The sequence below is a fragment of the Mustela lutreola genome, chromosome 15, assembly GCF_030435805.1.
Source record: "Mustela lutreola isolate mMusLut2 chromosome 15, mMusLut2.pri, whole genome shotgun sequence".
Taxonomy (NCBI): Eukaryota; Metazoa; Chordata; class Mammalia; order Carnivora; family Mustelidae; genus Mustela; species Mustela lutreola.
Genome location: NC_081304.1, coordinates 25,116,091 through 25,135,036, shown reverse-complemented (window position 1 = coordinate 25,135,036; position 18,946 = coordinate 25,116,091). Strand labels below are relative to the sequence as shown.

The 18,946-nt window shown below is 42.1% G+C and overlaps 1 protein-coding gene across 2 annotated transcripts in view; it reads right to left on the bottom strand.

Annotated features, from left to right (window-relative positions):
* KAT7 (lysine acetyltransferase 7) overlaps window positions 1-18,946 on the bottom strand; it is a 33,845-nt gene that overhangs the window by 7,919 nt on the left and 6,980 nt on the right. Inside the window, exons 4-10 of one of the 2 annotated variants that reach the window (XM_059148866.1) lie at window positions 17,603-17,842; window positions 12,722-12,804; window positions 9,573-9,659; window positions 8,029-8,127; window positions 5,083-5,193; window positions 2,994-3,185; window positions 180-269 (exon numbers count right to left, since the gene is read on the bottom strand). In XM_059148866.1, coding sequence (XP_059004849.1) covers window positions 180-269; window positions 2,994-3,185; window positions 5,083-5,193; window positions 8,029-8,127; window positions 9,573-9,659; window positions 12,722-12,804; window positions 17,603-17,842 — 902 coding nt within the window. The remainder of the gene's footprint in view (window positions 1-179; window positions 270-2,993; window positions 3,186-5,082; window positions 5,194-8,028; window positions 8,128-9,572; window positions 9,660-12,721; window positions 12,805-17,602; window positions 17,843-18,946) is intronic. The other variant, XM_059148867.1, reaches the window with a different exon arrangement.

Sequence of the window (18,946 nt, the reverse complement as noted above, 5' to 3'; positions counted from 1 at the left end):
GCAGGCAGAGAGAGAGAGAGAGGGAAGCAGGCTCCCTGCTGAGCAGAGAGCCCGATGCGGGGCTCGATCCCTGGACCCTGAGATCATGACCCGAGCCGAAGGCAGAGGCTTAACCCACTGAGCCACCCAGGCGCCCCGGGACCTGTGAATATACACCCTTCACCACCGCACCTGCTTACCTTGTTTTTCTTGCCGTCCACTTCAAACACGGAGATGGAGCCTTTCCGATAGATCTCATCGCCAGGTGGGTGTTTCCACACACATTTAGCCTGCAAGAGAATGGAATTCCTATCAGGGGAAAAAGCCTTCCCCAACAAGACTGCTGCTTAAATGGAAAAATGAATCAAAGGTCAAATTTAGTTAGCAGAGATGACAGACAACTGGACACACTTGAGAACGTACGCAAGGTTTTTTTTTTTTTTTTTGGTAAAACAATTAACAGCTTCTAAAGTCATAGGAATGTGTTTACAGTATTTTTATAGCAGTTTAGAACAAGTTTTCTAGATCATACTCTGGCCCTGTTTCAACCCAGGAGATTAAAATCATCTACTAAGTAAAAGCCAGATAAATAAAAAATACCCTCGATTCTAAAACGCTCTGTGCCAAGAGGAAATTCTTGAGCAGCTTATTTCCAGCAGCTTAAGAATTGCTAAGCAAAGGCAGGAACACTTCATGTTCGCCTTTACTAGTAAACTTTGCAACCGCCTCACCGTCAATCTTTTCTTCCGATTAGAAAAGACACCCATTATAAAAAAAAAAAAAAAAAAAAAAAAAGAAAAGACACCCACGACAATAAAGACTAACCCCCACACCTAAGTTATCCCTTTGTTATATAAGGAAGATGAGGACGCCCTTCCGTGGCTTAAAAAACAGGCAAGGTAGCCTGGTTCCGGAGCAAGAAACTGTGGAGGTGGGTGGACAGCTGGCCACAAGGGGGCACAAATTCCCCCTTTCTTCACCCTCATTTGCGAAAGGATTTAATGCAGCCAGTCAGCCCTTGCTGTAAATATGTGAATTCTTTTAAGGTTTTATGCAAACACATTAAAAAACATCATTTAAGAAGCATATGTATATGGAACATTTTCTACTAAGTTTTATTCTGACTTCTGGTCAACACAAGAAAGGCCCCATTGCCACCTGTAAATCAAAACGCTAACTGGAATCGCTTCAAGAAAGCTCTGACCCCAGTTTGTGGCTGGATCCACCTGCTTACTCATGCTGGCTCTTTCCAACAACAACCCAACTAATGCAACAATTGTTTAGAAACAGAAGCCAAGGGGCGCTTGAGTGTCTCAGTGGGTTGAGCCGCTCAGGTCATGATCTCAGGGTCCTGGGATCGAGTCACGCATCGGGCTCTCTGCTGAGCAGGGAGCCCTCTTCCCTCTCTCTCTCTGCCTGCCTCTCCACCTACTTGTGATCCCGCTCTCTCTGTCAAATAAATATATAAATAAATCTTAAAAAGAAACAGAAGCCAAAAATGGCCCATTTCAGCGATTACTCATGAAGCAATGGGAATCAGAAGTGTAGACGAAAAAAACGGGTTACCATTACCTGAAAATCGATTTTTGTACCTCCCCCTAATACAGATCCCTCCAATATTCAAAATGTTTACTTGACCCTCAGATTTATCCAAACCCTCCGTTTCCCCACCTACTACTATGACTTGCCCTTTTGGGCTATTACATTGGTTAGTGCCACTAAGTAACCCGAAACAAAAAGTAAAACCTAAATAAATGGTCAGCAGTTCACATCAGTCAAAATACCTTTCACATAGAAGAACTAGATTTTAGTTTATCTCCATGGTTTACCATCACGGAGACCAGTCCTCTGCTACCCTCACCCCTGTGGCCCCGCCAGTCCTCCATCCATTCATCCATTGGCGCGCCCTGCCCCCAGGAGTCTGGAAGGCTGAACTCAGCGGCGAGTTCTAGGCTGCAACACTACATTGTGTGTGTTCCAGAGAACACAAAATGCAGTTATCCTCCAAACCAACTGGGGACAAGAGGAGAAGGACATGGGGCGCCCGGGTGGCTCAGTCATTAAGCATCTGCCTTCAGCTCAGGTCATGATCAAGCCCGCATTGGGCTCCTTGCTCGGTGGGAAGCCTACTTTTCGCTCTCCTACTCCCCCTGCTTGTGCTCCCTCTTCTCACTGTGTCTGTCAAATAAATAAAATCTTTAAGAAAAAAAAAAGGGGGGGAAAGGATGGGAACTCTGGGAAAGCCTGGGCCGCAGAAGCTCAGCACACAGAAAACCTGGGAAATAAAAGTGGAAGGGGATGGAAGGAGGTACACCCTAAAAGGTCTTAGAGCCAATTACGCTGGGACGACAGAAATAGGAAAATGAAGGTGCCTGCTGAAACGCTCCTTCCTCTACCCCATCCCTGCTCCCAGAAATTCCCTCATTTAGGATGAGATTTTTCACTCTACAGCTAGGCAACAAAAAAATGGCTTAAAACTACAAAATACCTAGTGAGCATATATATATGGACAATAAAAGAAGTCTTTCTTCCTATCTGAACAAGAAGGACAACATTCAGGAACCAGAAAACACTAAACTTGGGAGAAGGCACCAAAGGAGCCATTTTGTTAATTCAGTATTTTGTCTCCTTTAAATACGCATTCATTCAGCAGTTATAGGGCACTTCCTGCCCCCACTGGTTGCTAGGGATATGAAGTGAGTCACGTCCTTGCCCTGTCTAATGAAGTCCACTTTTTTTTTTTTTGAGTTGGGGACACATAAAAACTGTGGGCAGAGGTAATTCGTATCCCAGGGAGAAACGGTACCAGGCAGTAAGAAAAAAAGACAAGGCAGTGTGTGTGACAGGATGTGCCCCCCACCGCCAGGCCCCACCTTGAAATGGGCTTGCCCTTTCCTATGCCTCTGTGCCATTCCTATGGACCACTGAGAGAGGCTTAGAGGTGGAGGACATCCAGGTAGAGGTCAACATCCAGAGCTCCACCGTGACGATCGCAGAACCCCAAGATGGCATACCATGTGTCGACGGAGTATCGTTTGGCTCTTCATGTACTTCAAACAGAATTCGCACATGTAGAGCCGTCCCAGGCGCGCGTATTCTTCGGGATAGGGAGAGTGGTACCACGTATCGAGCTCATAACGACCAAAAGCAATTGTTTTAATCATGTTGCTCCCCTCTGTGATTTGGCCTTGCAGCCTTAGCTTCTCCTATTGTAGAGAAGAAATCAGAAAGTCAGAGGATTAAGACTGATCATCTTTATTTTCAAAAAGTCTCTAGTATGCTTGTTCGCATGTCACCATGCTAGGCTAGGAGAAAAAAACAGAACTGACTCTAGGGGCGCCTGGGTGGCTCACTGGATTAAGGCCTCTGCCTTTGGCTCAGGTTATGATCTCAAGGTCTGGGATTGAGCCCTGCATCCAGCTCTCTGCTCAGCAGGGAGCCTGCTTCTCTCTCTCTCTGCCTACTTGTGACCTCTGTCAAGTAAATAAATAAAATCTTAAAAAAAAAAAAAAAAAAAAGAACTGACTTTTAATGCATGAAAAACTTGCACTGAAACGGGCTGCCCACCTGGACACAGATAGTCAGGATGGCTTCTAGAAAACTCACAATCTACACTGCCTGGAAGTGTAGGTCTCAACAGACCGCAGCTTTCCTCTGCTCCCTACCATGCTGTGGGTGGGCCTCACCTCCAGAACTTCAGTACCAAGTCCTTGGTAAAATTTTGTTTCTCATCAGCTGGCACCAAACCACTTGATAAAGGCAATCTACCACAAAGAAAAATGCCCCGCCCTTACCAGACATTTAAAACCAACCAGGAAAGATGATCTAGAATGTGCTTTACTATCTGCCTCTAAAGCTGTATGGATCTGTGTGACGTAAATCCACAGGTATACGGGGCCAGCCTGTCAAAGCAGTCCCTGAAAACATTTTTGAGGGACGCCTGGGTGGCTCAGTTGGTTAAGCAGCTGCCTTCGGCTCAGGTCATGATCCCAGGGTCCTGGGATCGAGTCCCACATCGGGCTCCTTGCTCGGCAGGGAGCCTGCTTCTCCCTCTGCCTCTGCCTGCCTCTTTGTCTGCCTGTGCTCGCTTGCTCTCTCTCTCTCCGTCTCTTACAAATAAATAAATGAAATCTTTAAAAAAAAAAAAAAAAAAAAAAAAAACATTTTTGAAACATGGACAGTGCTGTAGTACTGGACTCTACTCCAGATGAGGCAGAAAATATCTCTGGATATCACTCCCCAGTGGTTAGGACCTGACTATAGGACAATTTTTCAAGCCTAACCAGGTAGAGAGCTGTGACAGGAAATACTCGGCTACAGAACAGGAAGGAGAAAAGCAACTACCAAACCCTGCCCCTCCAAGGTTCCAACAAGTCTCTCTGAGGATTTGTGAATCAAGTATTTGACATAATTAAAAAAAAAAGGTAAAGAGGATATTCACTCTACAAGCTAAGTTTCCTTCAACACATTTCGTCTGTTAAATCACAGGTACCACAATTTTTTTTAAAGCAATCTTGTTAAAAATTCTGCCTAGGGTATGAAAACCGAGTGAAACTAACTGTAAATAAAAATCAGAATAGTAAATCACCTTCATAGACAAAACATGGCTAAGTCAAAGATTAATTTCCTTTATAAAACGTCTGACCACAGCCTTTTCCATTACTCCTCTATGCTTTTCTCTTAATTCTTTTGAAGTTAGAATGGAGGGCCAAGCAAAGCCTGCAAAGGCTAGCTCCTGGGAGGGGGGCGTTAAGAGAATAAGAGAGGCTTAGCCACCAATAAGAGGCTCTCAGAATTGCAAATTGCCCGACTGAGACCGAGGGGCACCCATTGTCTAACCCAGGCCTCAACACTCCCACCAAACAAGTCCTTCTGGGAGAGGAGATGGAGGGAAAAGTGGTCAGGAAAAAGAAAGGGAGGAGGGGAAATTATGTTTAAATATGAATGGGAAGCAAGATCAAAGATCATTCTGATAAAGGGTAGCTGTGGGAAGGTAAAGAGATTTTCATTATTTCCCATCAACTGATCGATCACTATCACTTTTCTGGGAAGTTTACAAGACTTTCACAAGCAGTCCATAAGCTTGAAGATCTTAATACTCACCAAATCCTCTGAAGCCCGGGCTTGTGCTCTTCGGAAAAGATCCAAGTCATACTCGCTAGTCAGGTTTTCCAAGAGAGGTTCCCGAGTGTTCCCATAGGTCTGTCTGTGTTCCTAGGAAAATAATCAGAACGTGAGTCTTACTGCTTCTAAGAACTTAATCTATTTTATTTCAGTCAATGCCAACCAGAGGGCCAAACACAACTATAAGCTATTTATTTAGTGCCTACTATATGCCAGGCATTATACTAGGCACTGGGGACTGAGCATAAGACACACTATTACCAGGTTAATGCCAAAACAACCATTATCCACCCTAGTGAATCTGGAAAGAAAATGCTCCTACACCTTCAAAAGGGAGTTTCATTCTTCTCTCTCTAAATGAGCTCCTCGAGGGTCAGAATTCTATGACTCCATTTCTTCATCTGAAAATGTGCATGACAATACAAATAAATAAAATGTAACAAAGCCAAAGGCACTACAAATCCTAGAATCTTGAAATCTGGAAGGAACCTCGGTGGATACTCCCGTGTTTAAAAGCAAAACAAAGCAGAACAAAACAAAATACACAAAATCTCTTGAGACTTATAGAGTCTCACATTTTAGATGGAAAGGAAAAGTCTCAACGAGGAAGGGGTATCCACACTGAGTGGTCCTTGCTAAGTTCCTTCCCCGAAGTCGCTGCGCCCCTGACGCTCTTCAGCCCAAGGCCTGAAGCTACCACCTGGGATCTCCAGCCCTGGCGCATGGGAAACACAGGCTGGCCCCTTTAAAAAACACTGTGCTAAATATTAAGCAAGGAGGAGGAGACAATACTCAGAAAATCAGAAGCATAAAAGTAAGCCAGTTCTCAGTAAGTATCAAATCTTACCATGGCAGTCTTAACAAATATCCTGGCACCGGAAAGAAAGGCCACAAGGGAAACTTCCCTTTTAAAACCTCTGATTTTAGCCCTTCCCACTCCATCCCAGACTCCACCTCCCACCCAGAGAATAGAAGATAATGGTTGTGGATGGCTCATCCCCGGGAGAACATTACAGAATTCGCATGTATATTATCATATGAAAAAACTATTCACCAGTACCTCAACCCCTATTACAATCTCTTCCGGTTCCTCTGGGCCCATCTGACCTGTACCTTTTGCATCTAAGATTCAGGTTCTTAAATATGAAGTTTTTTCTTCTAGTTTCATAATCATTTTTTTAAGCTTATAAAAAATATCCTAGCCAGCATTTTTAACAGGAAGGTTGGGTCCAAATAACCTAGCTCCAATTTTGGAAAGCAGATGTTTGTAAACTCAATTTCAGGAGCTTTTACTTCAGACATTCTTTCTAACCCCCATATGATTTCTGGGCAAGTTACTTCTCGAAACCTCCGTCTTCTTATCTATGAAATAGTTAAGACACCGCCCATGACAAAGAGTTGTCAGAAAAATGATGGGAACAACATAACCATGCCTAGTGCCTACGCACATAAGCATTCAGTAAATGCCACTATCATGTTTACTCCTTCCACATCTACCTAATTTGTAGATAGAAACACTGAACAAGGCACAGGGAGGCATACAACTTTGCACCTGGCAATCCACTACTAGAACCCTCCCCTCTACAAACCCAACAGTCTGGTGTAGGCGGTTAGCTAGGTTAGCTACCGATCCACCCACCACCCGTTTCCTGCTGGGCCATATCCATCTCATTCATAATATTATCATTTTCAAGGCAGTGAGGATGACCAAAAAAGTAAATACATGGTTTGGTATATTCTTGCCTTAGTGCAGTTGTGCTAAATATCCACAAGCCATACATTAAATAACTTAACGCCTAAATAAACCAATATTCCAATTCCTTGAAAGGATAAAAATATGCATCAGGAAAAGCCTGAGAGATCTCAGCAAAACACGCGGCACGGGAAGGGGCTTCTTATCTCAGAGGGTGATTTTTATTGGAATTTTTCTTCTCTAATATTTTTGGTATTTTCATTAGGAAGCATTTAACACATTTATAAATATGAGTCACACATATTTATAAATCATGTTTACAATAAATCTTTACTTAACAGTTAAATTTTATGCAAAAATTTCTTGAATTTTTATGAAATGAGGAAATTACAATTCAAGTTATTTAAGTGAAAACACAGAATCCAAAGCTGTGCTTACAGTAAAATCCAAATTACATAAATTAGGCATTTGTAAAAAGCTAAGAAGAAATATCCCCAAATGCTAACATGGCTACTTTTTAGGTAGTAGGACTGATGCTTATTTCTGTATACTTCTCTTTGTGTTCTGCATTTCCTACTACAAATGTGCATTACTTTGGGGATACCTGGGTGGCTCAGTCAGTTAAGCATCTGACTTTGGCTCAGGTCCTGGGATCAAGCCCAGCATCGCTGGGCTTCCTGCTTGGGGGTGGGAATGGGAGGATTCTGCTTCTCCCTCTCCCTCTCCCCTAGCTCATGAGCTCTCTCTCTCAAATAAATAAAATCTTAAAAAAAAAAAAATCATTATTTTTAAAACTAGAAAAAAAGTTAAAATACTACCCAAAAAATCTTCCTATAGAATATATCACCCAATACTTTATACTATGCAGAAATTTTGTTTTCCCATTAAAATATACAGACCATCACTTAGTTTGAATACTTTCCCTTACACAGACATCTCCGACATCCTGCTATTTGTTCGAGTGGCTAAATTTAACCCTTTACAACTAAAGTGAGGTTTACAAACAAGTACAGGACTGAATTTTTTTTCATCTAAATTCTAATGGCATTTTGTCTTTCGAAGCCTCCTGTTTCCACTCTTAACAACCCAATCTGGGGGTGAGGGGTGATTATGGCAAACTCTAAGGGCCAGAGGTGGGCCCTTCCAGGGTATTCTCAAAGGCAGGGCTTAGAAACCAAAAGCAATCAAATGCGAATGCAAGAATTCGTCTTAACTATTTAACTTTTTCTCACCATGTATTTCTCTTTCTGCTCTTTGCTCAGCCCAGAATTCCTTTTCTTCCTGAGTTCAGCCACCTTTTCCTTATATCGCAGCTGCCTCTCTGTTGGTGCCTGAAAGGCAAGAAGAGGACACTGAAAAGCTAGCTGGAAAATGCATTATGTCATTCAGTTTCAAGATGAAAAGTAACAACACAAGACAAACCACAACCTGGTCAGGGAAGGAAAACATGCCCAATGTGTGACAGCCACGCCGTGTACTATGGCGATTTTAAAATCCCAAACTGGGTTCCCGGACCACCACGGTTACAGTCAGTTAATATGGCTTCAGGAATGTACTTATTTTAGTATTAAACCAAACAGAACATAAATTAAGGAGGGATGTCACCACCAAAGCGGCAGGAATAAAATAAAGGTGTGTCAATTCAATAAGCATTTCTTGAATGTTTACTGTTTTCCAAGCACTGATACAAGAATGAATAAGACTTTTAAACTGAGTCAGACTAGAAGCCCAGATAGACCATGAAAATAAGAGCAGCTACAACTTACGGCAAGCTTATTACCTGCCAAGTACCAGGGAAGGGGATTTTGTGGGTGACTACCATACTACGTAGTTATTATTCACTCCTTGTTATGAACAAGGAAATAAAGTTAAAGGAGGGTAGTTGACCTGTCCTAGACCACACAGCTAGTATCACAGAATCACAGTATTCAAATCCAGATCTGTTTCGCTCCAAATCCCAACCTCTCCCTCCTCACCAGGCTTCCTCTGCTAGCTACCTATAATCTAACCACAAAAACAGACACTGCATGATGAGCTACGTATATATAAGATGAAGACAAGGGCTAAACCAGCATCCTGAGAACATTACAACAGAACACCTATAGAAGAACTGCCTCAATGGTAGGAGGTCTGAGAAGAATTTCTACAACAGCTGAGAAGTACAGGGATTGAAGGCCTTGAAGGAGAAATACAATCCCTTCTTGGCACAGAGTTAGGCAGAAAAACGGCAAGAGCAAAGACCCAAGGCAGTCACGAAGGAACAAGAAATTAAGCGTCATCAATGAGCAGGAATATTCAGAGAAGCAGAAAGATTAGGGCCAAACAGCATCTTGGAATCCAAGGCAAGAGAGAAGTTGAAGAAAAACGACACCATCCCCGTGTCAAATGCTAATAGCACAAGTCACTGGCGACCTTGGAACCATGCCAGCACAGCGAGGGGGTTTGAAAGTAACAAAAGGTTAAAAAGGAGATGCGACATGGAGCAGCAAGTGCCATCTCAGAAATCATTAGGATTGCGTGCGATAGATAACCAGTATTTTCATAAACACCACGATTTCTTCATTTATGAGGCAGAAGTGCTCGTTTCATGAAATTTTACTATCTGGAAAGCAAATATGCTCCTGAGTATACAACTGAAGGCGAGTTAAGACGAGTTACTCAGAAATACCACGGGGAACAAGAGACTTGGAGAGACCTAACGCCCGCTCCTGGGCCGAGGAGAGCCAAGACTTGGCCCCCAGGCTGCGAGCGGCCGGAGCTTGAGCGAGGCCCGTACCTGGTGCCTGGTTGCGTGCCTGTTGTCATCTTGCCTGTGGGACAGCGTTCTCTCTTCTATCTGCTTATCCCGGCTCTGTGCTCTCACCTGCAACCATCAACAACGTCAATAAATCCACCTGCTTCTAAGACTAGGTTTATGTAAAAGAATAAGAATATCATGGAAATCCCCTGAATTCACGCTGCGGTTTTACTTTCAAAGAGTCTTCACGTTTATTATCACCATCTCTCCAAGAACGAGGAAGGCAGGCTTCACCGTCTGCTTTCTCGGCCACTAACTGAGAATCAGAGAAGTGCACTCCTCGGGGCTACGTGGTGACAAGGCGAAGATTTTAATGAAGTCTGGGGACTCGGAGACTGGACCCTTCCCGCCGCACAATGGGTAAGAAACAAAAAACCGTGAGCAAGTGCAAGAACGGGGTGAAGATGTGCACAGGCAAAGGTGGATAGCTGGAGGGTCAAGTCTCCAGGGAAACTGAACTCGGCAGTTATACGTTCTTAAGGCAAACCACATCAGCTCTCCCAACAGTTTCCGCTTCACCTTCTGGAAGTGAGGGCTCACATCTAACCGCCTGTTCCGCTTCACACCAAAACTCAGCACGGCCAAAACACGATGACTGGTATTCTCCCACAGATCTGCAACTCCCAAACATTCCCTCTGTCGACAGACAGTAACACTTTCTAAACAACTCATCAGGTCAAAAACTTGAAGGTCGTCCTTGCTGCTTCTCTTTCTCTCTCCTCATGACATCCATCAGCAAGTCGATCAGGCTGCTTCCGAGATACATCCTGAATCCGATCAACTCCTACTATCTCCGAGGATATGACGCTAGTCTGGGCCACCAGCCACTGCCTGAGCCTTGGAGCACCCTTCCAACCAGTTGGCCTGCATCAAACTCTTGCCTCCAACCAGTCCACTCTCCATACACAACAGTTGTGATTTTTAAAAAGCATTTAAGAAATTATATTACACCTCTGCTAAAAGCCCTCCAAGTGCTTCCCACCATCATCACATTAAAGACACACTCCTTGTGCCAAGGCCTACAGGTCTTTTGGGATCTGGATCCTCCTTCCTCATTTCCCATTATGCGCCAGTCACACTGGCCTACTTCTGGCCCCTCCAACCCAGCAGCTGATCTCTACCTCACAGCCTTTGTGCCTGCCCATCCTTCCACCTACAACTCTTCTCCTAGATCAGGACACAACAGTCTCTTTGCCCTCAGCCACGACTCAGGTCAAACACCAACTCCTCTGGAAGGTCTTCCTTAAGGACCTGCACAAAAGCAGTGCCGTACCCATCACCCCCCCCCCAAAATAGCCATCACCCCCAAAACAGCCACTCTGTATCTTTTTTTGTTGTTGTTTCTCACAGCATTTATTACTGCATGAAATTCTTCTCTACTTATTCATCTGTATGTGCTCTGCCTCCCCCCATGAGAAAGTCAGCTCATTGAACGCAGTCTTTTTATCTCATTCAGAGAATCCTCAGATACCTGTCACGGTATGTAGTCATGGCAATCTGTAACGGAATGAAAATGGCAATATCCTTGACTGCAAACATTTACCAGGAAACTCAAGGGTAATCACATATATGCAAGTAAATTAAAAATTACAGAGCTTTCAGTAAATGCAGGAATTAGTCTAATTTTTCCATTTGGGATTCTAAATGTTAATAAAAATATAGATCTTTCAGAAATTCCCCAGAGCCACCAGGTTCCAGCAGTAGAGATGGATTATGTGGAGCCTCACTGCTCCCATGAAGAAGAAAGCATAACAAAGGAAAGACTCAAGAAATGCTTTCCTTTTTTTTCAGAATTTTCTTCCCCAAACTGAATTCTTTCTTCCTCTTTTTTAAAAATAAATTGCTTAACTTGTTCACATTGCCACAAGCCAACAATTTACAAGTTGTACTTCAGGAAGACTTCTCTGTGAGACCATCCACAGTATCCCATCATGATACTTAAAGACAAGAGGCAGAGGACAACTCTCAAAAAGAGATCATGGTTCATTTCAGAGAAAGAAAGACCTAGTGCCTTGTCGGCATCTGATGCAGATGTTGGCCGAGCTGTTCCTGTCTTGATCAGGTCTCAGGCAAATGGCAAGATAATGGGAAGACCTACCACTCGTTCTTACACGGAGCAAAAGAAATGACCTTCCTTACACAAGAGATTTGGAATGAAGAAAAATAAGAATGTTTTCATTAACCTTAAAATCCATATAAACATTCAAAGTACACTACTTTGCTGAAAGAGTAAACACATCAAGAAATGTCCCATAGTGTGGTCTAGTTGTGAATAAGAAACCAAATTCCTGACTCAGAAAGAACTAATGTTGGCTAGGGATTCTAATTTTTCATAGGATGAAACTGGCTCAGGCAGGAATAAATCTGTGACCTTGGCATTGTCAGAAAATAACAGCCACAAGAACGACAGTTAATACTTTGATCCAATGAGCTTGGATAACCTATCCAAATACTACCCACGCAAACAATTTAATTAAGAACATTTCGACTCTTGCTTCCCTATTATTAGTTCCATCCTTGGTAGCAGCAACCCATACAGGAACATGTAAAAGAGGATCCTGGGCTCTCCCCCAAAGCCATTACCCCAAATTCCAAAGGTTATTTAGGACTATAGTCCTCAAGAATTTAAAACAAGAATTAGCCAAGAGTAGGCATGACTGAGAATAACAAAAAAGGGAAAATATTCCACGGAAACAGAGAAATAGGAAAATAATTCTGAAAAACTTTAAAGAGCAAAATGTCTTCACAGATTCATGAGAAGAGAACCTAAATCATAAATATTGAGATCACATATTTATGCAAATTAGTTCCTAATGGAAAAGGTGCCTGGTAGTCGCTGAAGTCAATTTTCAAAGCAAAGTATCAAGGCACTAGAAGATGATACTCCAAATATTCCATATATAATCTCCCTATTAATTCCCTTCAAAGCATTCATTACCTCCTAGAATTCTTTTACATTTAACTATTTTTTTTAACTGTATTTTTATTATGTTTCCTCCACTAGAATATAAGAAAAAGGACTTTGCCTATTTTGTTCACACTGGATCCCCAGGGTTTAGCCAATTGCCTGGCAAACCTTACGACAGCACTCACTGGGTAAGTACACGTCAAGTAATGACTACAATTACCTTGCATTCATCTGCTGAGAGGTTATGATAGAGCGGGCATCCTGAGATGGAGAAATGTCTCTCGTGTTTTCCTGTAAGATGTCCTGTTAAAAGAGGGAAAAACTCAATCGCAAGATAAAAGATTTAAGCTCATCAAATGATAGTTTTCTGTACATCAACCATGTTATTTTGCTGTATCTTTTTTATCCAATATGTATCTGATCACAGATTGAATCCACCAAAGAGGTAAATGACGGGCCATAACTTGCACCCATAATAAATTCTTTTCTTCCACAGGATGGATCTGGCAATCTTTGAACATACTTGTATATGTTCAGTATCAACTGTAGTTCCTTCTGTTCTTCTGATAATGTATTTCTCAAATTCCAAAAAAGTCATAAAGCCATACATTTATAATAAAGGAACAAAAAAAATGAACATTTCCTTTCAGTGAAATCTAACTTTCCTATGCTAAATTTTCAAGTTATATGTATACTAAGTGTTCCTTCTTTTCTATTATGCAATGCTATCCAATCTGAACTGAGTTCTCAATAATCAAAAGAAACTTATGGAAAATAAAGAAAATGGACTCCTCTAATCTACAAATAAGCATATTTTGATAATTCTGAACCAAATTAAATATATTTATTTTCTTGGCGGGGGACTGATTTTGTTTAAAGATTCAGGCTTCTTGGGCACCTGGGTGGCTCAGTGGGTTCAAGCCTCTGTCTTCGGCTCATGATACCAGGGTCCTGGGATCGAGGCTCACATCGGGCTCTCTGCTCAGCAGGGAGCCTGCTTCCTCCTCTCTCTCTGCCTGCCTCTCTGCCTACTTGTGATCTCTGTCTGTCAAATAAATAAATAAATAATCTTAAAAAAAATTTATAAAGATTCAGGCTTCTTCTGTAATCAGACTTTTAAATTGGCAGTTAGTATTTTCAATAGCCAAGATATAAAAGCAACTCGGGTGTCTATTCATAGACAAACGGATAAAGAAAAAGGTGTTCTCTACACACACACACACACACACACACACAGTGGATTATTTGGCCACAAAAAAGAATGAGATCTTGCCATTTGTGATACGGATGGACCTAGAGGGTATTAAGCTAAGTGAAATAAGTCAGTCAGAGAAAGACAAATATCATATGATGTCACTCACATGTGGAATGTAAGAAACAAAACAAAGGAAAAAGCAAAGAAAAAACAAAATCCGACTCTTAAATATAGGAAACTGGCAGCTGCCAAAGCAGGGAGGGGAGAAAGGGGTAAAATAGATAGAGGGGATCAAGAGTACACTTATGTTGATGAGCACTGGTTCATATATGAAATGCCGAATCACTACTATATACCTGAAACTAATCTAACACTGTAATAAATAAATGGGAAGTTAGCACAAGGCACTCTTATGAGTGGACAATGTTAGTAAATAACAATACAAAAAGCTCATTTTATCTAACGGGTCATCTCACTTTTCTATTTTTCATGTGGCTTTGGGAAACACACAGGGAACTGAATGTCACTTCCTTTTTACACATCTCTTTAACCAAAAGGTTTAAAAAGCCTTTGGGTAATAGAGACATTGGCATTTAAAAAATCATACATGAGGGGCGCCTGGGTGGCTCAGTGGGTTAAGCCGCTGCCTTCGGCTCGGGTCATGATCTCAGGGTCCTGGGATCGAGTCCCGCATCGGGCTCTCTGCGCAGCAGGGAGCCTGCTTCCCTCTCTCTCTCTCTGCCTGCCTCTCCAACTACTTGTGATTTCTCTCTGTCAAATAAATAAATAAAATCTTTAAAAAAAAAAAAAAAAAAAAAAAATCATACATGATTTATGGAGTAAGCTTTACAGGATGAAATTAATCCAAGTACTGGGGGAGAGAGGAATTAACATATGATATGCAGGCTGCCATTTCTCCAGGACTGTATTATTAAAAAATATGATTTTAGAGATCCATTCAATTTATCTTGCACAGAAAAAACTACCCTCAGTGATCAAACACCATGTATAAAATGTAAAGCATCGATACTACAGAAAGCCTTCTTTCTATAGATATTTCTTAAAAAAAATACTTCTATAAGTATTTCTAAGATATTATGCATCTATAACTTCTGGGTAAATTATTCAAGTCATGTCTTATTCTGGAATATATAAACTGAAACCGATCTAATGTGTCTATATCAAAAGTGTTAAAAAGGATAACCAGTCTATTAGTCTAGCAGTTCTACTGCTACAAATTTATTCCTACAGGTTTTCTTAGGAAGATACAAAAATACACACATACAAGGCTATCCACTACAGTATTATTCAAAATAAATAAAATGAGAAATAATCTCAAGATCAATCCATACGGGACAATGTAAAAAATTTATATAAACTATCAATATAATAAAATTCTCTGTATTCTTTAATATTTTTTAAAAAAGATTTTCTTTATTTATTTGACAGACAGAGATCACAAGTAAACAGAGAGGCAGGCAGAGAGAGAGGAGGAAGCAGGCTCCCCACGGAGCAGAGAGCCCATTGTGGGGCTCGATCCCAGCACCCTGGGATCATGACCTGAGCCAAAGGCAGAGGCTTTAACCCACTGAGCTACCCAGGCGCCCCTCTTTGTATTCTTTAAACAGATGAAACTCTGAGAAAGGTAAAATATCCAAGATGCCAAACCATCGTACTTTCCCTTTTGTGGATAACAAAATAGAAATATATGTGTATATACATGTGTATGTGCTCGCATGTACACACAAACTTACTGAAAGCATTCATAAAAAGCTACAAGAGGGGCACCTGGGTGGCTCAATGGGTTAAGCCTCTGCCTTTGGCTCAGATCATGATCTCAGGGTCCTGGGATCAAGCCCTGAATTGGGTTCTCTGCTCAGCAGGGAGCCTTGCTTCCGCCGCTATCTCTCTGCCTGCCTCTCTGCCTACTTGAGATACCTCTCGCTCTGTCAAATAAATAAAATCTTTAAAAAAAAAAAAAAAAAAAAAACCTACCAAGAATAGTTTTATATCCAGGGATATGAGTGAAGGAAACCTTTATGCATTTCAAGGCTCTTGCAGGGTTTTAAGTTTTCACGAGCACAGACTACTTTTATACCAAAATTATTTTAAAAAATTAATGATGTTATTTTGCTGAACAGAAAAAGAGTAGGACAGGATCAAAAATAATTTCAGCAATTTTTTTTTAACTAATCTCTATGTCCAACATGAGACTTGAACTTACAATGCCACGATGAAGAGTCACGGGCTCCACTGAGCCAGCCAGGTACCCCCTTATCAAAAATAATTTTGGAAGCTCAGGTTCGTACCTTTCAAACTTTGCCAGTACATTAACACCAAAAGTCAAAGTAAACTTTCCTCTGATGCAACAGATTTACATTTATCCTCTCATCTACCCCACTAAAGGGGGTTAAGTACTGAGCATAAATAACATACAGTTAGGCCCGACTCTGACCTCGTCTCCTTGTGCCCATTCTGGTTGCTCTGCCCTAGGTATACTGGCCTGTAAGTGTGTCTCAAACTGCTTAAACATTCTCTTGCCCCACAGCCTTAGCACTTGGCTGTGTGAGAGTGAATGAGTGTGTCTGTGTGTGTGTGTGTGTGTGTGTCTGTGTGGTTGTATATATGCACAATACCTTACCCTCTCAGCACTCCCTAATTTTCCTTCAAGGAAATATCTCTAGTTGACGTATTACATATCCACCTGGTTTGCCTTCCCCACTTAAGACTATAAGCTCCAGAGGGTAGAAACTTGGACATGTTCCCAGCTACACCCCCAGAACCTAAAACAGTGTCTGGCATGTGGCAAACAGAGCACATGAAAGTAACAATTTAGGGAAGCAGGGAGAGTGACAAGTAGGGCCTGAGTCTCTCTGCCATCTGGCGAGTAGATCCCCTCACCCTCTTGAAGCATTAGCTAGCACTCAAATACCAGTGTTTACATGATGATGTCTATGCTTAGTTTTTCCACCATTTACCCAAGAAAACTCATTTAGGCTAAAATGATTAGCTTCTTCAAGTGATGACTGGTGTGATGTTCAGGGGAACTTATGCTCTAGGCATTCTGAGGAGTTGAGATTATCAGAGATACTGGTCCTAAGACCAGGAAAAGATCCAAATACATTAAATGCTAGGGAAAACATACTGTGGGCCTGTAAAGCAACAGCTTACTCTGTTCTACCTTTTTTGGGAACCTGATAGCCCTGCTGAAAAGTTCACCAATTTGAGAGGTAGACCCAGTGGAGAAAAGTCTGTAATCTCCATGAGCACCTTCTAGCTCTAAACGAAAGCTTAATCCCAACGTCTGCACAGAAGCTTGCCTTAAGGACCACTGGTTTAAACAATTATAAGAATCTGCCAGTAGAGGTAAAGGTCGTAAGAAAACACTGAGATATTCTTCTATCTGAGAAGAGATACTTGTCCGGTTTATACTTATCAAGTATACAAAGCCTAAAACCACTGAAGTCACAAAAGTCCAGCATCTTATCTGCGCCCTTTTACGTTCACGACCACGCAATAAGAACTCTGTTTTTCTCATTTTCTTAGCAGCTCTGGCCACACAAGCAGTACTTTGCATTAGTTACACTCCTCATGAAGCACGAACTGTGCACCACACAATGAGCCATTTAGAGACAACGGTCTTCCGTTTTGTATCTGCAGGAAAAAGGAGGAATCTTATCACAGGGAGAAACTCGCAGGAAACTGATTGGTGCATCACACTTCTTGTCCTTGCAACCAAGAAGCAAAAATACTCTCTACTCGAGTGGGCAACTCAGTGATGCTCTCAGCGCCACCGAAGAACCCAAGAAGCTAAATCACAGGAGAACACAGAACATCTCCTCATGATCCTAATTCCAGAGGGCGAGAACCATGGAACACAGGTGTTATGAAGCCAGTCACACTCACCTAGAGAGTTACAGCCTGGAGTAGGACACTTCATATTGAAATTGTAGCTTTCGTGGAAGCGACGGCGCTTGGGGCGATGAGAGAGATCGCTGCCTGAGTCCTTCAGGGACATGTCCTTGGCAATGCTCTCATCATGAGACACGTTGGGGCTAGAGATGTCTATATCAGACTCAGAAGAAGGGGCATTTCCAGTTGGAGTTCGAGGTGGAGACTCATCATGATCAGCTGTATTTTTAGTTTCTAAAGCAAAAGCAATTGGTAGAAGCTCATAAGTGGGGTTCTTTTATTTAGAGGTTTACTATTTGGAAGAGTTTATGGGCTTCTCAGATCCTCTACCATTTAACCAGTGACTTTTAGTCACTTATCTGCTGTAAAGCTACAAGGAAAATGAAAAGAAACTAACAATTACTTTGTGTGACTTTACATTCTGAGTAAAATTCAGTTTGGGATTTATCCTAGTACATTTCACTTATCTGTGTTTCTCATAAGCCCCCCATCATGGGTAATCAAAACTGGACAGAAGAAATCTTTCTTTAAAATGACCATCCAGGGCGCCTGGGTGGCTTAGTGGGTTAAAGCCTCTGCCTTCGGCCTAGGTCATGATCCCAGGGTCCTAGGATCCAGCTCCGCATTGAGCTCTCTGCTCAGTAGGGAGCCTGCTTCCTCCTCTCTGCCTGCCTCTCTGTCTACTTGTGATCTGTATCTGTCAAATAATATATAAAATCTTAAAATATATATATATAAAAAATAAAATGACCATCCATGGGGCACCTGGGTGGCTCCGTGGGTTAAGCCTCTGCCTTTGGCTCAGGTCATGATCTTAGGGTCCTGGGATCGAGCCCTGAATGGGGCTCTCTGCTCAGCAGGGAGCCTGCTTCTTCCTCTCTCTCTGCCTGCTTCTCTGCCTACTTGTGATCTCTGTCAAATAAATAAAATCTTTAAAAAATAATAATAATAAAATAAAATGAACATCCAGGGGTGCCTGGGTGGCTCAGTGGGTTAAATATAGCCTCTGCCTTTGGTTCAGGTCATGATCCCTTGATCCTGGGATCCTGAGCCTGCATCGGGCTCTCTGCTTGGCTGGGAGCCTGTTTCCCTTCCTCTCTCTCTGCCTGTCTCTCTGCTAACTTGTGATCTCTGTCTGTCAAATAAATAAATAAAATCTTTTAAAAAATAATAATAATAGAATAAAATAAAATAACCATCCATAGGGTGCCTGGGTGGCTCAGTTGGTTAAGTGTCTGCCTTTGGTTCAGGTCATGATCCCAGGGGTCTGGGGTTGAGCCCCACTTCGGGCTCCCTGCTCAGGAACGAGTCCACTTCCCCCTCTCCCTCTGCCCCTCA